The sequence below is a fragment of the Crocodylus porosus genome, unplaced genomic scaffold, assembly GCF_001723895.1.
Source record: "Crocodylus porosus isolate Cpor-Errol unplaced genomic scaffold, CroPor_comp1, whole genome shotgun sequence".
Lineage (NCBI taxonomy): Eukaryota > Metazoa > Chordata > Crocodylia > Crocodylidae > Crocodylus > Crocodylus porosus.
This window is the reverse complement of record NW_017728918.1, coordinates 1,939,522-1,959,463: the sequence shown is the minus strand read 5'-3', so window position 1 is coordinate 1,959,463 and position 19,942 is coordinate 1,939,522. Positions and strand designations below refer to the sequence as shown.

Genomic DNA, 19,942 nt, shown 5'->3' with positions numbered 1-19,942 from the left:
AAAGAAGGTAAAGGAAGACTGCTGTTACAGGTAAAATAACTCAAAAGTTTGGTGCACATAGAATAGAAATGCAGTTTTGTGCCACAAGCACTGTTGATTCTGCACAAAACTGTGAAAGTAGGACTTTTCCAAATTGCATAAGCAACTTGTACAAAGTAATTGACAGTCAGTGGGATTTGTGAGATCACTCAGGATATGTTTGTATAGTACAAGGCAGCACCATGCAGAGGTATCGGTGGGAGTTCTTCAAGTGCCAGCTCTGGAACTAAAAGCAATTTAATTGTATCAGCGTGGCACTTACTCTGGGTTAATAGGCTCCAGGGAGCTAATTGCTAGCCTAGGCTGTATGCAACATTAATTCGGATACTGTTTCTGATCTGAAGCTAGCATGTGCAAAGATAAGTTGGGATCTCTGCACAGCATAGCATTGTTTTACATAGCTATGTCCTTTGGTACCATGGAAAATTTTTTGCGTCACTATTGTGTACATACAATCCTCATGACAGATCTTTATGTCATTTGGTAATGGGACATTATTTTACAAAAAAATCTTTTAAAATCTGTTTTCTGAATGTGTGATTCTAAGGGCAGGCTGTTGTTTGTATGCAAACACTCTGCTTCAGTCAATGGTAGCTGGGCTGCTTGTTAAAATGTAGCTGTTTAGTTTTGTGCTGTAACTTTTTTCTGAAACATATAAATAGGGGTCTACCCAACTCAAAGCAGCCAGCCCTCCCCCCCCCCCCATGGGCAGATCACAAGGCCAGCTACAAAGTTTGAGGGCTTATTGTGGTCGGGGTCCCCTCTGGCTGAGGGACCCTGGTGGCCCTGCCCGTTGCTGCTGCTTGGCTGCCAGGACTGCCCATTGTGTGGCCCTACCCCTTGCTGCTGATTGGTGGAGGGGTGGGGCTGAATAACATCAAGTAGCCCTCTCAGCCAATCAGTGAGGAGGAGTTGAGCCATCTTGGGCTCCCATGTACTGGCAGGCCCCACCCCTTCCCCCAGGTAGGCTGTACAGCTGAGTTGCAGCACCATGATGACTGCTAGCTCCCTCTTGGAAGCCAGTAATTTTATTTTCAGTAAGTTTTTTTTCTTTTCTTTGTTTTGCGGACATTGACCATTTTCACAAGCGATGCCAGATTTTGCATTTTCCACGAAATCGTGATTTCGGTAGGTCCTTACCTATGAATTATTGTTAAAAGTATCTAAAGGTGTCTGCTTGTTTATAAGAATGGGCCCCAGAGCAAACTCCTGTGTGCCCTGTACAGTTCACTCCTCTTGCCTCCTCGCCACATCAACTTCAGGCACATCCAGTTCTAAGGACCCTACCTTGTCTACCAGTTTATCCAGCTTTAACTATCTTGGGAGTTTATAGCTTGAAGAACAGTGATGTTCAACTGTTTTTAAACACTTTTTATTCTTTTGCATATAACCCATATCATTTTAAAAGTACTCCTTGAAAATAAGTATGGTGATGTCTTGCATCTTCAGTTTGAATTCAGCTGGAAAAATACAGTGCCTTTTTTGGTTGAAGCCATTTTATACTCTGCTGTCAAGTTGCATTTGGCTATCCTGTCCTTCCCTTCCTTCCCCCTTCAACTTTCTCCAGGCTGCTGAATAACTAGCTGCTTGGCCCTGTTTAGATTAGGACACCATAATTTAATCAGTTGGCTAAAATCAATATATCAAATAAGTATTTTATTATTTAAAACAAATGTAAAACCTTAAACTTCTATTCCAATGTAACCGGACCCCACCTTATGTCACAGTCACTCTGGTTAAATTATTCCACTCCTGACCTCCAAAGGAAGAAAAAATCCCAAGAAAACCCTGTAGTCACTTCTGTAGCACTGTTTCTGTTAGTCAAAGTGTTTTTTTGATGCATGGCAATATTTCATCCGTCTAGTGACTCAGGCTGATCGGGAGGTAGACTGATGTTGGTGCCTGGAATAACGTTCTGTCCTTCTCCATTTACAAGAGGATCCCACTGATCAAAATCTTTCTTGAGACCTTTGAAAGGTAGAAATGAGATAAATGTGACCAACGCAACTACTGCTTGAAGGAACTTCAGAGATCCTTTAATTAGATTTTAATTATTTCTAAGAGGCTTTCCAAAATTTAATCTTCTAAACTGGCTTGATAAATATAGCATCCTAAAGCTTGAGATACTGTAAAGCTTTTGATCTATTTAAAAAAAAAAAAAGCCTGAACTATTTCTGAGTTGAGGCACTTTAACCTGGTTTGCACATGCAAGTAACACCCTCCCAACCCCTTGCCTTGTTACAGGGCTGCAGGAAAAGCAGCTGACTATTTAGGTAAAGGACGTGTACATCTTTGTAATGGTGATCCCAGCAGATACTGAGAAAATTCACATTTTGCTTTTTGGTTCCTAGAGAAAACTTCATAAATCATTTATTTTGAGGGCATGAGAGGCTGAATAAAGATGAAGACCTAATTAACTGCATGCAGAACTTGAGAAGAACTTCTGTTTTAAAGGCACAATAACAAATGTAGTTACTTACCTAAATGTTTCTGCAAGAAGGCTAGCGAAGCTTTGTTGCAAATATCAATAGCTATATTTGGATCTATTTCTCCTTTTAACTTGAAAAATTTTCCAACAAACGGACCAGTCAGGAAAGTAAAGTCTGGAAAACTCTGATGTACCGTTCCCCTGTAAACAGAAGTGTAGAAGTCGCAGGAAGGCAGTTATACAACAAAAGGTAAAACGTTTAATAAAGACATCTGTAAGGACGCACTGTATGCAAATAGGAGATGAAGGTGTGGACTTGTACTAATTTTGCATCTTGCTATTTCTCATATTAGTTCTTTCCTGGAATATAGGCCTCACAAACATTGCTAAAGTCCTGGATAAGAATTTTGGGTATGCAATAGAGATCCTGAAGGGCTGCAATAGTCATAGACTCCATAGGGATCCCAAGGTCACCTAGTCCACCCCCTGATCTGAGATAAGAGGTATGTACCTAGAATATTCTTGCCATGCACCTTTCTAACCTATTTTAACTTTCATTCTTAAGAAAATTCCACAACCTCCCTACACTGTCCTATATTTTCCTATTCATATAGGTAATTTTTTTTCTTTGTATAGGAAAATTTAACCCAATTATTGACCTACTCCCAATGAGCATGAAGAACAAATGATGGCTGTCTTTCTACTTAAAAAAAGAAGAAAATAAAAAAGTTCTATGCTTGATGACTTACTGTATTCTCCCACTTCCTTTTCTTGTTAAGTAAATGAAAACTGGATACAGTAGTCCAGTGGAAGTGTGACTGCGTGCTAGGTGGTGTGGAATAATTGCCTCAAGTGTCTTACACATACTTCTAGTAGCAAGTCCTAAAATGGGATCTATGATGCATAACTTGTAGGTTTAGTTAGTAAAGGCAACCTCCATAGCTGCTTCCACTGCCCAGAATGTGGTGGAATTACTGTAGCTTCATGGCAAAGGAAAGAGCAGTGTGGCAGGTAGTATGGACAAAGAGCTGATGGATAAACCAAGGGAGTGAATGATCTATGCAGAGCTGCTGGCCAAAAGTCCCACTCAGGTTACATGGTGGATTGCAGCTGTTACTGACTGTGCAGCTCCCAACTTGGATACAAAAATAGTACTTTCCAGGGTCTTGTATATGAACATAAAAGCAAAAACATAAAACATGGGAGTCCCTCTACCACAATATGTGTACAGATCCTCTAAGTGTGTGTTCTCACTCCAGAATCATGTTTAGAGCACTTGCTTAGGATGTGGAAGACCCAAATTGAATTTCCTTTTTTATGGCAGGGATTTTAACTTTGGTTTGGCACATACCAGGGGAGTGCCACAGCCAACTTGGCTACTGAGAAGTAATTGTGTGTGCGTGTGTGTACATGCACAAGTCTAACTCTAGTCCAGTCATCTTGGAAGTGGGTGTGGGTAGACCATGAGTAGGCAATTATTTGGACCATAGAGTTGTGATGAGCTGTTGTGGGCTGGGTCAGCATTGCCCCCCACCCCTCCCAGCTCTCTCCCCATGCAACAACTTGCCAAAACTTCCTCGTCCCCCTCCCCATGCAGCACTGCAGGAGCAGCCGCAGGCTGGATCTGGCCAGTTGCTGGGCTAGATGTGGTACGTGGGCTGTATTTTGCCAACCCCTGGGGTTGATTAAGGCTTGACACTGGGAAGTAGGTAGACGAAGGCTTGGGACTATTCCAGCAAAACTCCAATCTCAGCTGGAGATCTATCCTAGAAGAATCAATAACCTGGCAGCCAGAGCACTGAACCCCCTTCCACATCCTGGAAGTTAGAGCACTCACTTGGGCTACTGGGTAGCATGGAGAGGAGTCCGTCTGTCTTTTTCTGTTCTTCTAGATAGAATTTAGTTGGCTGATTCCAGGAGAGGGTTTACAGCTCAGAATCCCAAATAAATGGAACTTCTTTCTCTGATTAAAAAGTGCCTAGACCCTGCATTACTTCAGCATTTTACTCTTTTTGTCTAGCTTCGATTGCTCTTTGTACATCTGCTTTCTTTTCTTAAGTACCTCTTTCCAAGTAAAAGGCTGTAAAAGGTATGGTGTTTGCTGAACTCAGGGCTTTGGATCTGGGCATGAGTCTTTTGCTATATAGTAGGGCTTAATATAAGCATTCAAACTTTCACCTAAGCTGATCTGAAGATGAAAACACCTTCTGTAATAAGTTCTGAGGGTGAGGCTGTAATAATTGGCAAGGCACTAACACTCATACTGCAGCTGGTGGTAGCACATCACATGCTTAGAGTACTATGGTTTTTTTGCAAACCTTACAAGTAAACAATCCTCAACTAAAGACTATCATAGGGCTATAGGATTATAATACTTACTTGATGGTGATCATTTTGTTTTGGTTGCCAAGCTTCTTCATTTTCATGATATTTGTGGCCCACTGGAATTTTTCAGAGTTGATAAACAGCAATGGCTGTTGGACCTTGTGATAGACTTCATCGTCTAGTGGCAGCATCCATGCGTCAAAGGCAATACCACACCTGGTAAGAATAACAATCATATGGAAAGAATGGTCCACATGGTATTGCAGCATGCTTTGATTTGCAATAAGCCTGGGTAGGTGGCTCTAGATTTGAGTGGATACCATGCTTTCATTTCAACCTGGAAGTCCATTTTATATGAAGTGAGAAGACCATTGTTCTACCTATTCCTTATTCCTAATCTCTGACAGAAGTTCTGCCAGAATTTCAGAGGTTCACAGAACAAAGCAGCAAATGATAGCTTTTTGAGAAATACTCATCTGCCTTCTCTTGAGTTCAGACAGGTAAGAGTTGTTGGGAAGTAGAAAACTACCACTTCTATGAAAACTGTAATCCTGGTTAATACTTAAATAGATAAGATTTCTGATAAGCTAGTGCCTCTACCCAAAAAAACACTAGCTTGTTTTTGCATTATGATACTTACTTGAATTTACTTTCTCTGCTGAGCGTCTCAATTACTGTAGCACCACCAAAAGAGTGACCCATCCCAACTATCTTGTTAGTATCAATTGAATCCTGCCAAAAAAAAAAAGACTATAAAAGACATTCCTCTCTCAACTATATTAATATCTACATTAAAAGCTTGAGACTGCAGAATGATGTCAGCTGTCAATAGGATAGCTTGAGAGGAAAATTACTAATGCCTAATGTTTGGCTGTCCTGGGGAGATTACTAATTTAAACACATACATAGTAAAGCAAATTAAACGGGGCTGTCAGGCTGTTAACAAAATGAGCCCACGTCTCTTCACTCACCTTTAAGAGAGTCCAATCAAAGTTTAAGGACAGCAGATTTGCTACTTGTTTTCCAGAACTGATATCAAGAATGAGATTCAGAGCTCTGATGCATTCTTCTGCTCTCTCTTGCACCTAGACACACATGAAAGTCAGCAACAATTATCCTTTGGGATGGGAAGACCAAATTACCAGGCTTTTAGTTAAACAATTAAGAATAAATCAATGGGCCTGAAATCAATAGGACCACTCATTTGTTTAGGTAGATACATGCTAAATCCTATTCTTAACCAGACTTGATCCCTTGATTTAAAAAAAAACAGAGAGAGAGCTGTGCTCTTTCTTGGGCACGTGCAGGGAATTTGTTCCTCAGGATTTAAGTCATACAAGGGCTTTGAGTTGATACCCCACTTGGGACTCAACTGTATGAGCGTTACTGGACAGCTTCAAGTTGGGATGAATGCTTGGCTTCCCTTAGCATGAGCTCACTGAACTGATATGCCCCAATACAACTTGCCTTGACTGTATGAAAATTGTAAAATGTGTTAATACAGCTTTGGTTTTAAACTAGGCAGACCTTAAATGAGAATCAGAGAGCCCTTCTTATATTGTACAAATGTTACTTAAAGATTGTTGCGAAGCTCAGACATGAAGTTTTAACATGTTGAGAAAGATGTTTAAGAATTTCTTTTTAATTCCTTCATTTTACTGAGCAGGAAAATATTCTTTTACTCTTTTGGAAATAGATTTCTAAGTGGGAGTGACATGCAGCCCCATCAGAGAAGCTGTAACTGGCAGAACTGTTTGTGGGATACCGGCGAGTTATATCAAGATTTTTATAAATAACAAGAATTTGGTGTTTCCAGTAGGAAGTTAGATGTGCATGCGAGATGCTACTTGTTGCTTTATGGATGTAGGAGTTAACTCATTGGAGCCACCTACAGCAGAGACTCCATGAAAGACCTGATCCAGAACTTACTAACTTCAATGGAAATGTGTCCACTGACTTTAGGGTTTGGCTTGAGTGAGGAAAACTTCTCCCAGAGGCAACGTCTACACTTGGCAGGTATATATCAGGATATTGTACCTGCCTAGCCCCCTTAGTGTGGGTGCAGCTTATCGTGGCAAGACTTGTGCTTTGACATTGTAATGGGTGGGGTGAAACCTTGTTGGATGAATGCTTCTTTTTAAAGGAGCAGAGATAATGATCTCCAAAACCAAATGAAAAGGCATGCCTCAAGCCGTTTGAGAGAGTGTGCACGCACATGTCCCTCTGGAGGGCAGAAACGGAGCATGAAGCTTCAGGCATAGCCTGAACAAATGTAGCATGACTGAGGAAAAGCTTTAAGGGAGATTTTTGGGGGCATGCTGACTGAGAAGTTTAGGTTGGGAGCTTGGAAACTCTCCCTGGCTTGGTTGATTCCCCTTGCACTTAGGAAAATCAACAACATTGTAAACAGAATTACACAGAAGAAATATCGGATCTAGTCAGCTTCTCCTAGCTGGAACAACCTGAAAGGCCCTAAGTTTATGGCCAGTTTCTTGGGTCAAAATAGGGCAGCATTGGCATAATTCAGTCCAGCCCTCACCCCTGAGCAAAATGTTACATCGGAAAATACGTATGTTTTGCTGGTATGACTAGGCCTATAGCAGTAGCGTTTACCAGCCCAGTTAGCTCGGTCACAAATTGCAGCTCATGTTCCTGATGACCATTGCTGGGGTGGCAGAAGATGGTAGCCCAGAACTGTTTCAGGATGGAAAATGTGACTATTGGCCTTGCATAGATGCTAGCCTTAACCAGTCCCAGAGAAGACATGGGGAGAATCCCACAACAAACACCTGTTTGTGGCGCAGAGGAAGCTCCTCTTCACCTGGTTTTAGCCTCTGGTAATATATCCACTCCTCTTCTATATCTGATGTAGCCTCTTCTTGTGCTTCCCAGGATGACTTCTCCTTCAAGTAATAAGTTGCTGAAGCAGATTTGTCTCTATGAAACAGAAAATCCTTCTGAGAGTGTGTTCACCTTCCTAATTTCATAGGGTCTCTTATTTAATATCACTGGTACCAGGATTTTCACCCCATTGCTAAAAAGACTGCTTCCCAACATCCAGAAGTCAACTACAGCAGCACTATAATTAAATGTAGATAATACAATTGGAATAGAAAGTGAACTGATTTGACTCTGCCAGAATCTTAACATTAAAAGGCTGCAACAGCAAATTTGAAAATAAGTGTTAACATACGATACTTATTGTAACTTCTTCTGTCCTTGGAGAAGAAATTCAAATTACTTTTTCTTTATTCAGATGCAGAGTTGAGCCATAGGGAGGTAGTTATGGTTTTAAGAGAAAACAATATTATTAGAGGTGTGATATATCAGTGTCATATCGGATCAGCACCAATAAAAGGAAAATTAACATTATTGGCTATCAGCTTCTTTTGGCCGGTGTAGCTGATAGTGTTACCGATTAATGTCTTCTGGCCAGGACACCATATGCATGTGCACAGCCATAGCATACATATGGCCAGGATTGCAGCTAGGCAGCATGCAGAGCAGTGCTCTGCAAGTAAGTCTGTGGAGGGGAAGGGGTCAGGGGCAGATTGAGGCCCCCACAGGGAGGAAGTGTAGCTGGGCAGGGCAGCGAATGGGATCCGGGCCGGAGTGGGGAGCAGGTTGGAGCCACAGGGAGGGTGGTTCCTGGCCACTGCATGCACCTCCTGAGAGAGGTACAGGGAGGCATGTGCCCCCTCCCCCCATATTTGTGTATGACACAGAGGCAAGCTGCCCGCTGTGGGTTCAGGACTCTTTGCTCTGCTGCCTTTGGCCCAGGAGCCTGGCTGTCCCCTGCCCATCTGGCAGCAGTGGAGGTGGCAAGTTATGTTGGGTGGGCAAGGGATGTGTGGCCAATGTGGGGCTCCCAGGGCAAAGGCAACAGCGGAGAGCCCCAAGCCCACAGCAGGCAGCCTGCATCTGCCCTCACCCTGCATGGCTTTGCTCTTAAAAGTGTCCCTGAGCTTAAAAATGGTGGTGGTGGTGCTTGAACTAAAGCTTGTTTGAGTTTTAGTTCAAGCACACCTACTGCCATTTTTAAGCACCGGGACACTGATCCCCTGGACTAGCTGCCCGTCCCACTTCAACGCTGGGGCTTGTGCAGCGCCCCCAGTTCCTGCCCCACTTCCTCTCACCATGGGGACCTTGATCTGTGTCCCCCCCACACCATCCCCTTCACAGATTTACCTGCAGGGTGCTGCTCTCTACACTGGCCAGCTGTCATCCTGTAAATCAGTTATCGGATCTGTATCGGCCAATATGCCTGCTGAATAATCGGCTACCAGTATCGGCCAAGAAAATCTTTTATCAGTGTACACCTAAATATTATTTTAGACTTAAAGGACTAAGGAAACTTCTGGGGAAAAAAAGATTCTCTTGTCATCAGAACAAGCATTTTTCAAATGTAAGGAACTGTAAGATGTTGTTCAGAGCTTGAAGTTTACGTTGTGAAAAATGCTTGACCTTTTCTGACAGGCCCAACAAGCTATGTACCATACATACCTGTGCTCTACAGAAGCCACTATAAAACCCTGTGATGCCATCTCAGTGCAAATAGCGGAATACAGAGTCCTGAAATCAAAAGCATTGTCTGGTTATACACACTACATCGCTCCTGAAACAATATCAAGATTGTCTTTGCTCTGTACCCAATACAGTTGTTTCCCCTTTAAATCACTGGCTTTCTCATATTGCTACTGGTTTCTTTTGTGGCGCAAGTCAGTAAAGCATGCTTCCAATGGTTTCTTTTGTGGTGCAAGTCAGTAAAGCATGCTTCCAAGTCCCATATTGGGTACTGTTACAGTTTTGAGAAGCTAATCACTAAAATAGCAGACAGAAATAGTACTCTGCCCCTTCAAAGGGCTTTACTAACATTAAACCTCACAACATCTTTGGGACAAAGAATTATTTTTATCTCTAAATTAGAAATACACAACAAAACACCATCCACTGGACCAGATCCTCAGCTTTTATGACCTGGCATTGATTTTGGTTTACACCAGCTACGGGCCTGACCCCTTGTTTCTAAAACTGTTTCAAGCAGTTAAAACAGCATGTTTTATCATCACAACTGAAATGGCTTTCAAGAATTCCTAAAAACTGTCAGCTTGATGAGCTAAATTCCTCCATGGTATAGCCACTACACTCAGTGAAGTTACATCAAAGGCACGCTTCTCCCTTTGTAACTGTGGGCAACAAACTGTGTGATAACCAGTGCAGAATTACCGGAAAGCTCCAAGTCCATGGGAAAAAATAATGAGAGGGTATTTTTCTCCAGGTTTGAAAGCGGTGTTCCATTTTGCAGGACATATCACTGAGCCTAGATAAAACAAGTTACTTGCAATTAGTATTGCATCTCATTCAACCATTTCTTTGAGACCAGTACTGCCAGCCTCTCTGAGTAGCTTCCTTACTCTGCAAGCATTCCCACTGATTTTGGTGGGGAGGGGTACTCGAGGAGAATCCAAGAACTGGAATCTGGCGTTCAGTGGATTTTGTACTGTAAAGCTAACTGTTTATTACTAAGCAGAAGCCAGAATTTCACTGGTGGGCAGGGAATTGGCACAGGGCCCATGCATACAGGGAAGAATTTGCAAGGCTTCAAAGGACAAAAAGCATCCAACTCTCAATGACTTTCAGTTGAAGCCTGGCACCTACCTGCCTTTTACAGATCTGAAAATCTCCCTAGTACTGTTTACTTTGCTCAAGGCTTTATTTTGCCCATAGTGCTTGCAACCATGAACAGTTTCAGACACCCATTTGGGCACTACTTGAGTCATGCAGTCATGATCATTTGGATGTTACTGCCCCACAGTAGGGAGATGAGAACTAATGTAAACATAGGCGATGCATAGGGAGGGCACTGGGGGGGGGTATATGCCCCCCACCGAAGGGACCGCCTGCGGGAGCTCGCCAGCTCCACCCCCATGCCAATGGCAGCACCTGTGAGAACTCATCATCTCCAGCCCTGCCGCTGATGCCGATGGTGGTGCTTGCAGGTGCCCTCCCAGACTCGGGAGGCACCCACGAGTGCAAACTCTACATGGGGAATTACCTTGAGCTCCAGCAGTTGTAACCTATTCCTTACATGTGGCGTATCACAGAGAACCTGAGTATAACATGTACCATTTAACTAGTAAAATGAGAATAAACTAATCTTACCAAAATAATATTGCAGAAGTCTCTCCCCTACTACCCGGTACATGTTAAGGAATTCTGAAAGTCCGCAGTAATACTCCTTCCTGGGAATCCACTGTATTTCTTCACTATCTGGGGTATTTTGTGAGGGATAATACAGACGCAAGAAGCTTGCCTGTGACTGAAGCAAAAGAGAAAACAATCACAAGAGGAAAGAAAAATCTTCCTGCCAAAGAATTTAAGAAGTTAAAATCCTGCCACAAGTTCTAAGGGACAGTCCAGTGAAAAAAATAGCTAGTAGGAAAGGTTCTGCTCGTCTCCCAAACCAATGGCACCATATTTTTCATACGAATCAAGTGTGATTGCTGGCATCTGGTTATATATTATTCCTTCCTTGAACCAAATTGACATTAAAGCATTAATTTCAAATGGTGTATAGTACAAATTCCCTACTAGTTCTACAGTAGACGAGGTTCTTTGGGTGAATCTGATATCTTTTATTAGACCAACTTAAATAGTTGGAATTTTTATTTTTTATTTTAAATTTAAGAACCTTGTTTGCTTATGTCCTTAGACCAACATGGCTACAACCTACATCCTTACCCTACTAGCTCTAAAATATTCACTAACCGGTTTATTTATCCTTATCTCCATATTCTTCAGTTCATCCTGTATAGTATCTTGATGTGCCTTTTCTTCAGTCTCATTGAAGAATGTGACTGAAGATAAGTGCTTATCTTGCAGGGGTCATTTGACCTCAGCAGATTTCCTGCCTATGGCAGGGGGCCTGGACTTGATCTTGCGAGGTCCCTTCCAGCCCCTAGTGTCTATGAATCATTCAGCATCTGCATTGCCTTCAGACTAGTTTCAGGCAATATGCTCTAGTGTACAAGATATGGACTAAGAATGGGGATACTTGGGCTCAATACCCTGCTGTGGCACTGACTTGATGCACTGCTAACACTTTTCCACGGTGCAGCTTCCCTGTCTGTAAACTGAAGACAGTGGACCAAACCCCACTTGGCTTAAGAGCATCTAAGGGCACCTTAATTAGAGTGGCTCCAAGAGCTACTCTACTTAAAACACCACCGTGTCTTGGGTATCAGTCACCCTGAGCTTAAAAATGGTGGCGGGGGTGCTTGTCCTGAATGTGCTCCACAGGAGGTCACTTCACCTGTGTGTGTTCTGCAGCAGTCTGGGTAGGCATGTAACTGTGTGGAAACTACTTGGAGAAAGACAAGGCAGATAAACAAGGAAGCCTCTCCTACCAAATAGCTTCATAGAAACTCCAGTGGAAACTCCAGTTCTAGGCCTCCCCTCACACGGATGAGTGGATTTGAACATACATCTCCCACCTCCCAGCAAAATCCTAATCAATAGGTCATGTGTATCCTCCTGTTGAATCTGGCCTTCTGGATAGTCAACTGCAAGGAACTGTGAATCCAGGAGGAGAGCGAGCCAATAGGAGCTCTAAGCTAATTAGATCCAGCTTGACCACAGGGTGACAAACTTAGTGATTTTCAGCCTTTTTGGACTCCATAACTTTCGCCCACTGAGTGGCACCCAGTTCCAAAAACTAATTTACATATTACCAGGCTTACCTCCTTGCAGAGGGGCTGGGCAGTGGGGATGGGGTATCATTCAGGCAAAGACAAACTTGAGCCTGCGCTTATTTATTTACCTCCTCACTTATCTCCTTGCACGTTGTGGCACTCTTCAAAGGATCTGGTGGCACCCCACAGATGAGAATCAGTAATTTAGGCATATCTGCTTCCCCACATTAGTGTAACTGCGGCTTTATATTAGGGCAACTGAAGCAGAGCTCTGCCCTTGGATGGCGCTTTTCAGCTTCACCCTCCTGTTATTGCTGAGGTTTCCATCTGCAGGTGTCTTGAGACCTTTGCATCCTCAGAAGTTTCTCTCAAGCTTGGGTAAGCTCCGTGCAGGCTGGCTACCCAATACAAGTCTTACGTTTTTAGAATTTAGCAATCTGGGATTTTAAGATCCCTTTATTGCTGTTCAGTGTATGTGTATGTCACTTCATGCAGATTTAGGTCTGTTATGTAACACACCCTGCAGCTACTGAACAGTATTTTTTATTTTTGGTTAAAGTCTATTAGTTTTGTTATAGTCATGCCTTAAAACAAATACTTTAAACTGTCCTTAAATTGTCATCTCTACCTCAGGAGGTCTATATCCCACCTAGTGGCTTTCCTATGTTTTGCATGAAATGGGTATTAGGTAAAGTGGACCAGTAGCAGCAGGGCCTGGAATCTGGGTCTTCCACATCCCCCTAACAATTGAGTCATAACCCGACATCGGCTTAGCTGTTTTTAATCTGGCCATACCCTTACAGACTTGTGCACAGTTCCAGACCTACCCAAGGTGGAATAAGATCACCACAGGGCAGACATGGCCATAGCAAAGCTGTCCAGAAGGACCAGACCAGCTGTGCAGGTGGCAAGAAGTCCTGAAATCTGTGCAAAATGCTCTTCAGGCAATTGCATTTTGATGTGTAAGTAGCACTTACATAGGTGTTGACTCTGTGGGTGCTCCAGGGCTCAAGCACCCACTGAAATAAATTAGCCGGCACTCAGTACCCACGACCGTTTTTGTTTTACATGTTAGATCTCTGTTTGCAGACATTAAAACCCCCAAACCATACTTTACTGAAGAAGCAGTGTGTTACTTCAACCTGGCTCTGCAGCGTCTGTAAAGGTCGTGCATTTCAGTGGGACTTTTTGTGCTTTTAGCTATAGCCGAATCAGCTCTTAGATAAAAGCACCAAAAAAGCCCCACTAAAGTGCCTGATACAGACATTGGGTGAGGCAGGTCCAGCTAATGCAATGCCTCTTGCGGGTGTGTGTGGGGCTCCTGTGTTGAGTTTAAATTTTAAAGCATTGTTTTTTTGGGAGGGGGGTGGGGTTAATGCCTGCAACCACCCACTGGGAAAAACCTATGAGCACTTAGATGGTTTTATACTAAATAGCCTTTGGGCCAACAGTATCTACCGTACCCTCTCTGTAAAGCACTTGGGCACCTCCAGATCAAAGCTGTACACAGTTATAGCAAAATATTATTTTGAAGAGCCTTCCAGGGTATTTCTTCCATGCTTTATATAATTTGTTTTTCCTTCAAAGCCATCTACTCACAAAGTTCCCAAGTCTGCTTTGGTCTCTCTCCCCCTCTACTTTTTCATTCCAGTTACTGATCACTCCCCTCTCCAATTCCCTAACACCGGATCTTCTCATGAACCAGGCAAATCACCCAAATTACGGCCCAGTGCTTTTCTACACAGACCGCAGGGGGGTGCTGTATACAAGCCATTTCATATAACAAACAAGGTGTTGATGCAGCTAAAAACTGCAGATAAAAACATGCTTTTTTGTTAGTGCACTACTGAATCTGCTCCAAACTGTTGAAATATCTTTCTCTCTCATGTTGTATTTTGCTTAAATATATGAACTGTAGCATTGTGTACAAAATGACAAGAGAATCATTAGGAACTATTTTAAAATAAACCTGTTGAAAAGTTCCATATTGTCTGAAATTTTGAGTTTGTCAGTCTGTTATTATATAGACCCCAACAATCACTGGATGAAAGTTATCTTCAGTTACTCAACACACTTTCTTATGGCCCTTATGTTGAAAATGTATTTAGGAACAGGCCACAAAACCTTAATTCACATTGGTAATAGTTATATGAAATTACTCCATGGACGATTACACAGATGAGCAACTGTTTACGAATGTGCGAAAGTGGTTTGCAACTAGCCCTGAGAGAATTTTAATTATCTAAATCATTTACCTGATAAAGTCATGAGAGCTAATTTGAACCCCTTAAGCTTTATTACAACTACCCAAAGGGATATAGTGGACACACTATAAAATTCATAGACAAAAATGTGCAAATGAACACTGTAAACAATGATCATGGCAGACAAATTCCAGCATTTATGTTTTTTCTGGTGATTAAAAATACAATGCAAATGCAAAAGTGATCATGTAGGAAAATTAGGAGGCAAGGGTATCTGTAAATGCAAATCAGCATAGTATGGGCTGTGGCCTGGTAACTGGTTATTACCTTTTCTACCTACGCTATCAGACTTTGAAGAGCTCTGTTTCATCACTAACCAATTTCAGAGGCAAACAGACATGACTAAAAAAGCAATGATGCTGTTTTCAGTGCAGCAGAAATGCTGTGTACAATCCCTCCCCTCAACCTCCAAGTGTCACTGGGACTTGTGGGGTGGGAAAATGCTGCAGTCAATAGAGACCTCAATGCAAGTTTCCCCTGGAACCAAAACACCAGGAAGGATGGAGTTTAAGGCACGCACTGGGGTGCATAAGGGCTCTGTATGGATGGTCTTTCCTTGATGCATCTCCTTGAGAACAGGGGTAGGCCATACAGTTCACTCCACTGGGTGGCAACCTCTTGCCCTCCCTATCCTTCTTGCCCCATGAGAAATAGATGTTTTTCTGCTATGCCCCAAAGAATTTGCTGTGAAATACTTTGCTGTTAGGAGGATTCTCTCAACTAGGATAATGGGGTTGGGTTCTTCAGCTGTATTTGGAGGTGGGCCCATGCAACAATGTTCATGTTTGGAGCTAGATCCAGTTCTGCATTCCCCCAAAGTTTGGGAGGCTGAAGGAAGGTACTTGTCTGCCTGTCAGTTTCATATAACATTTTGATCCTAGCATTCACCATATCAGCTCATTAACAGCAATTCTTGGACCAGAGGTATTACCCGTCTGCCCTACGCTAACCAGCTGACTTTGATCCTATGACCCCAGCTGACTTCCTGCCCTTTGGGCAGGGGCTGAACTCAGTGATCTTCCGAGGTCCCTTCCAGCCCTGATGTCTATGAATCTATGAAACCACCCAGTGTGAATTATGCCGCTGGTTAAGTCATTAAAAAAAAAAATTGTTTGCTTAAGCAGGCTTGGTTCCAGTTCTGAACAGCAGGGATTTTCCTCCTACCTGAATAAGCAGACCTTTTCGTGTAGTCAGTGTCTAACACTGGTGCTGGGCTAGTGATTTAAGTGGGGAGGGACAGGACAGATACAGGTGTCCTACCTGATCTGTGTCATCAGTCATCAAGTCTGTGCAGCCAACAGAGTAAGGCCCCTTCCCTTCAGGGATCCTGTAAAACTTGGCAGTGCCCTTGGTTCCCATTTCTTCGGCGCTTCAACAGCCAAACCTAAAAAACCACAACAAACCTTGGGAGATTCTTTTCTTCTTTTCAGACCGGCAAACTGATGCAATGGAAAAAAGAACAGGAGAACAAAGATTCAGGATGTTAAGGTTTGGGAACAAGCTACACTCGGGGTCCAAAGAACACATCTGGGAATCACGGATATAAAGCCAGAAGGGACCATGCTGTGTGTCAGAGAGTAAGACTTCCTCCACAACAGATCACATAATTTCAGCAGTGCAGGGTACTGACTGAAGCGCTGAGACTGGGGGAGATAACTGCTTTGTACATGTGCTGAGGGGGAGGATGTTAGCTCTGATTTCCTTGGAAAATTCAGCCTCCTTTGATAATTACATTCTGCCCACTTCAATCAACTCCCTGCAGTTTTATCCAGATTCTTCACTTCCTGTCCCATGGGGCTGTGTAGCACTTGTATGCAGTGTCAGATTAGTAGTTTTAAGATATCTGTACATTAGAGGGTAAAGTGCTTTATACAGAACTAAAGGGCCAGATTCAGACAGAGGTTATATTGGCAAAGGAGTATAAACTATAGCAGCAGGCCCCAGTGGTAGGGCACTGGGAAGCTGAGTGGTTAAGATGGTGGAAAACAGCTACAGTCTCTCCCTCTTCTGGGAGCAAGCAGGGGTTCATGCAAGACAAAAAGCAGATGGTTTTGCACAGAGCTGCAGGAGGTTTAGGGTTCAACCAAAAAATAAAGCTGCTTTTTGCACTGATGTGGCCTCCCCTGATTCCGAGCTGACATATGAGCCTCACAAGGAGCAGGAGGTTGCTGTTGCATGTAGGAGTTCCATCTCTGTTCAAAGCCTGAGAGAAGCATTTTGGAGGGTTCCCCTTCCGGCAGCACAACACCACCCCTTCACCCAGCTGCCATGTTTAATGCAGCTCCTTGTGTCACATGGCTGGGGAGACATGTCACTTTAATCCTGTGTATGTACACATGCATGCAGACACATACAACTTAGGATTTTATGAAACTGGGGGCTCTATTAGCCTCCCCTGCACAGACCCATTCCAGCTTAGCCCCTGTCTCCTTCTGCCTCTGCCTTTCAGCCTATGCCTCTGATCCCTTTGCTGCCCCACCTTTCAGCTCCTGGTACTGTTCTCTCCCCAGCTTCCACTAGACCATGTCCTCTGAATCCCTTCCTTCTGCTCCCCCACCTCCCTTGCTAGTAGCACTGAGATCCCATTGAAGAACTATCCTATTTCCTTTCCACCTTTGCTTTGACATGCAGTAACATTTATTTTATATATATATGTGTGTGTGTATATGTATATATATGTGTGTGTATATATATATGGATATAGCTATACATATCTAGATATATATATTAGACATATATATGTACGTATGTATACACACATACATATACTTACAGTAAATGAAGTATTAAAAGATGAATTGCTTTATTTTAATTCAGAAGCAGAGTATGCATCACAAACCCCTAATAAATATGTAACCTGTGGTCAGCAGCTGTTTCACAAACCTCAGCACTTCAGCTGCTTAAAAACAGTCTCAAGTTACCGTTAGGACATGAAGCCTGTTGGATATATGCAACTGGATGGAGGAAAAGACAACAAAATTGGCCTGTTTTTTTTTAAGCTCCGGAGTATTCACAACTTCCTCAACCCTGCAGATAAGGCCAAGTGCTCATACGCACCTGTGACCACATACAAACCCCAGGTTTGTTAGTGGTTTGCCTAACTTAGGCAAGAACTTTATCAGGATTTCAGATCACGTTTCAAGTGACCATGAGGTAGAGAAGAGAGAGAGGGAGTGTGTGTGTGAGAGACACGCACATCTCCATAGTTATTTTAAGGGTGGGCCAAGTCAAGTATGCAGTGCTGTCATGACTTGCATTCTAGACCTCAAAATGCTTTCCAGACTCTGATGAACTGAATGTCAGGCTACCGCTGACAAATCCTTGCTGGATTCTTTATGGTTCTGGTCCAAGTCTGATCATTTCTTCCTCCACAGGAGGAAGCAATGTAGGTATAAAATACTAACTTCCACTTCTCCTGGCTGTCAGTGATGACACAAGTAACCACAGAGGAGTGTGTGGTCATCTCTATTTTGCTAGTGGGGAAGACAAGGCACAGGAGTGACCTGTCCGAAGCACCACAGACAGACTCTGGCAGGGATGGGAATGCAGATCAGCATTTCTGTCCTCTGCTCCTGTGCTTGAGCCCAGCCGTCATCATCCCTAGAACAGCATCGCGCTCTGCGCTGAAGAAAACCCAGGCACGCGAGGCCTGGCTCTGCAGCTGCTCTCAGGCAGGCGTTTGCAGGGATAAGGAGGTCCCGTAAAGGCAGAGCTGGGACATAGAAATGGCATAACATCCTACTTCTTTTTCCCTACTTCCTGCAAATGAAATATAGCTAGCCCACTGAAGAATGAAAATGAAATATAGCTGAGCCCACCGAAGCCCATTCTTACCTACTAATTTTGTTTCTCCAGTTTCCCTGTCAGTCCAGAATGCAAAAGTAAAGGAAAATTTGAAGGGCTCTTCTATTAATGTCCCTCTTGCTTTCCCAGTGTCATGACTTTTGTTAAAGGAAATAACACAAAAGCATGTGAGCAGCCAGTATCCAGCAGCTCTGCTTATCTGTGTTGTCTTTTTAAGGGTGGGGTCAAAATGAGATGACTTGAAAGTATAGTTCAGTTCCCTTAGTCCTTCAGAGCGTGCGTTCTGCAGTCTGTCCCAAGTCAGCCAATTATACTGGCTGGCTCCTGGCAACAGGAATTCCTGATTCCCAAGGAACCGACCTGAAAACACGTTTTTCACGCAGGCGTAACGCCTTTCAGACAGGCCATTACAGTCCTGAGAACTAGCTTCCGTCTCCCGTGAGGTCAGGCAACTTAATGCTGCTTTGGGATAACCTAGGATAACAAGTCAGGCTTCTGCATACTATTTTGCTTATAGTTTCCCAAGTCCGTCCAGAGGCCAGGGCACAGACCTAATTACCTGCAGCCCAGAGCACCAAGTACAGTGACCTGTGGGTGACCGCCAGCAGTGTGTCGCACCAGGGGCACAGCCGTTACACTGGCCCACGCCGCACCGGGAATCCCTGCGCCTGGCGGGAAGCTGGCTGCTTTCGAGGCACCGTGTGCACCAGCAGTGGCATAAAGCCCGGGGCACTGATCCGAGCTTGACATGACTTACTGTCTGGTCCGCCTGCAGCCCCAGCCAAGAAAACGATGATGGCAAAACGACAGAGAGGACATACACTTTGGTCTTAGCCTAAACAAAGGCCCACAAAAGCAAGCAGCCCAGCCTGCAGCGGGGCAGCCGCCACAGCGTGCAGTGTCAGCCCCGGGCCGAGAGACCCTGCCCCACCCCCCCCGGCGGAGCAGGGGCGGCCCGCAGCACCCCCCGCGCGGGGCGCAGAGCGGACGCGACGTCACAGAGCCGGGCCGAACAACGCGGACCGGAACCCGCCCCCGCGCCGTGACGTCACGCAGGGGAGCGGCCAATGAGAAGGCAGCCCCGCGCCCGGAACGGGAAGCGCTGGGCGCAGCCACGTGGCCGGCGGCGGCTGGAGCGCGCGGCCCCCGGCCCCCGGCCCCGGCGGCAGCAGGATGGTCCGCAAGCTCAAGTTCCACGAGCAGAAGCTGCTGAAGCGGCTGGACCTGGTGAGCTGGGAGGCGGCGGGCGGCGGCACTGCGGAGCTGCGCGTGCTGCGGCGCTACCGGCTCCCGCGCCGCGAGGACTACACGCGCTACAACCAGCTGAGCCGCGCCGTGCGCGCCCTGGCGCGCCGCCTCCGCGACCTGGGCTCCGCGCCGGCCCACGCCGC

The 19,942-nt window shown here is 44.4% G+C and overlaps 2 protein-coding genes across 3 annotated transcripts in view; one reads left to right on the top strand and one right to left on the bottom strand.

Annotated features, from left to right (window-relative positions):
* Positions 1 to 1,669: 1,669 nt before the first annotated feature.
* Positions 1,670 to 18,689, bottom strand: PLA2G7 (phospholipase A2 group VII). Of its 2 annotated transcripts, none has more exons than XM_019537114.1 (11): positions 18,582 to 18,689; positions 16,008 to 16,186; positions 10,955 to 11,111; positions 10,019 to 10,112; positions 9,296 to 9,364; positions 7,582 to 7,729; positions 5,764 to 5,877; positions 5,433 to 5,524; positions 4,847 to 5,008; positions 2,520 to 2,668; positions 1,670 to 2,007 (listed from the first exon to the last, which is right to left on the bottom strand). In XM_019537114.1, the coding sequence occupies exons 2-11, from the start codon at positions 16,104 to 16,106 to the stop codon at positions 1,892 to 1,894; spliced, it is 1,200 nt and encodes a 399-aa protein (XP_019392659.1). In that variant the 5' UTR covers positions 16,107 to 16,186; positions 18,582 to 18,689; the 3' UTR covers positions 1,670 to 1,891. The 2 variants fall into 2 exon arrangements, with proteins under 2 accessions (XP_019392659.1, XP_019392661.1); XM_019537116.1 differs by having other exon boundaries at positions 16,008 to 16,131.
* A 904-nt stretch (positions 18,690 to 19,593) lies between these two features.
* The window catches only part of IMP3 (IMP3, U3 small nucleolar ribonucleoprotein), a 3,766-nt gene continuing 3,417 nt past the window's right edge, over positions 19,594 to 19,942 (top strand). The window contains exon 1 of the mRNA XM_019538100.1: positions 19,594 to 19,936. Within this exon, the coding sequence (XP_019393645.1) occupies positions 19,725 to 19,936 (212 nt within the window). The 5' untranslated portion in view covers positions 19,594 to 19,724. The remainder of the gene's footprint in view (positions 19,937 to 19,942) is intronic.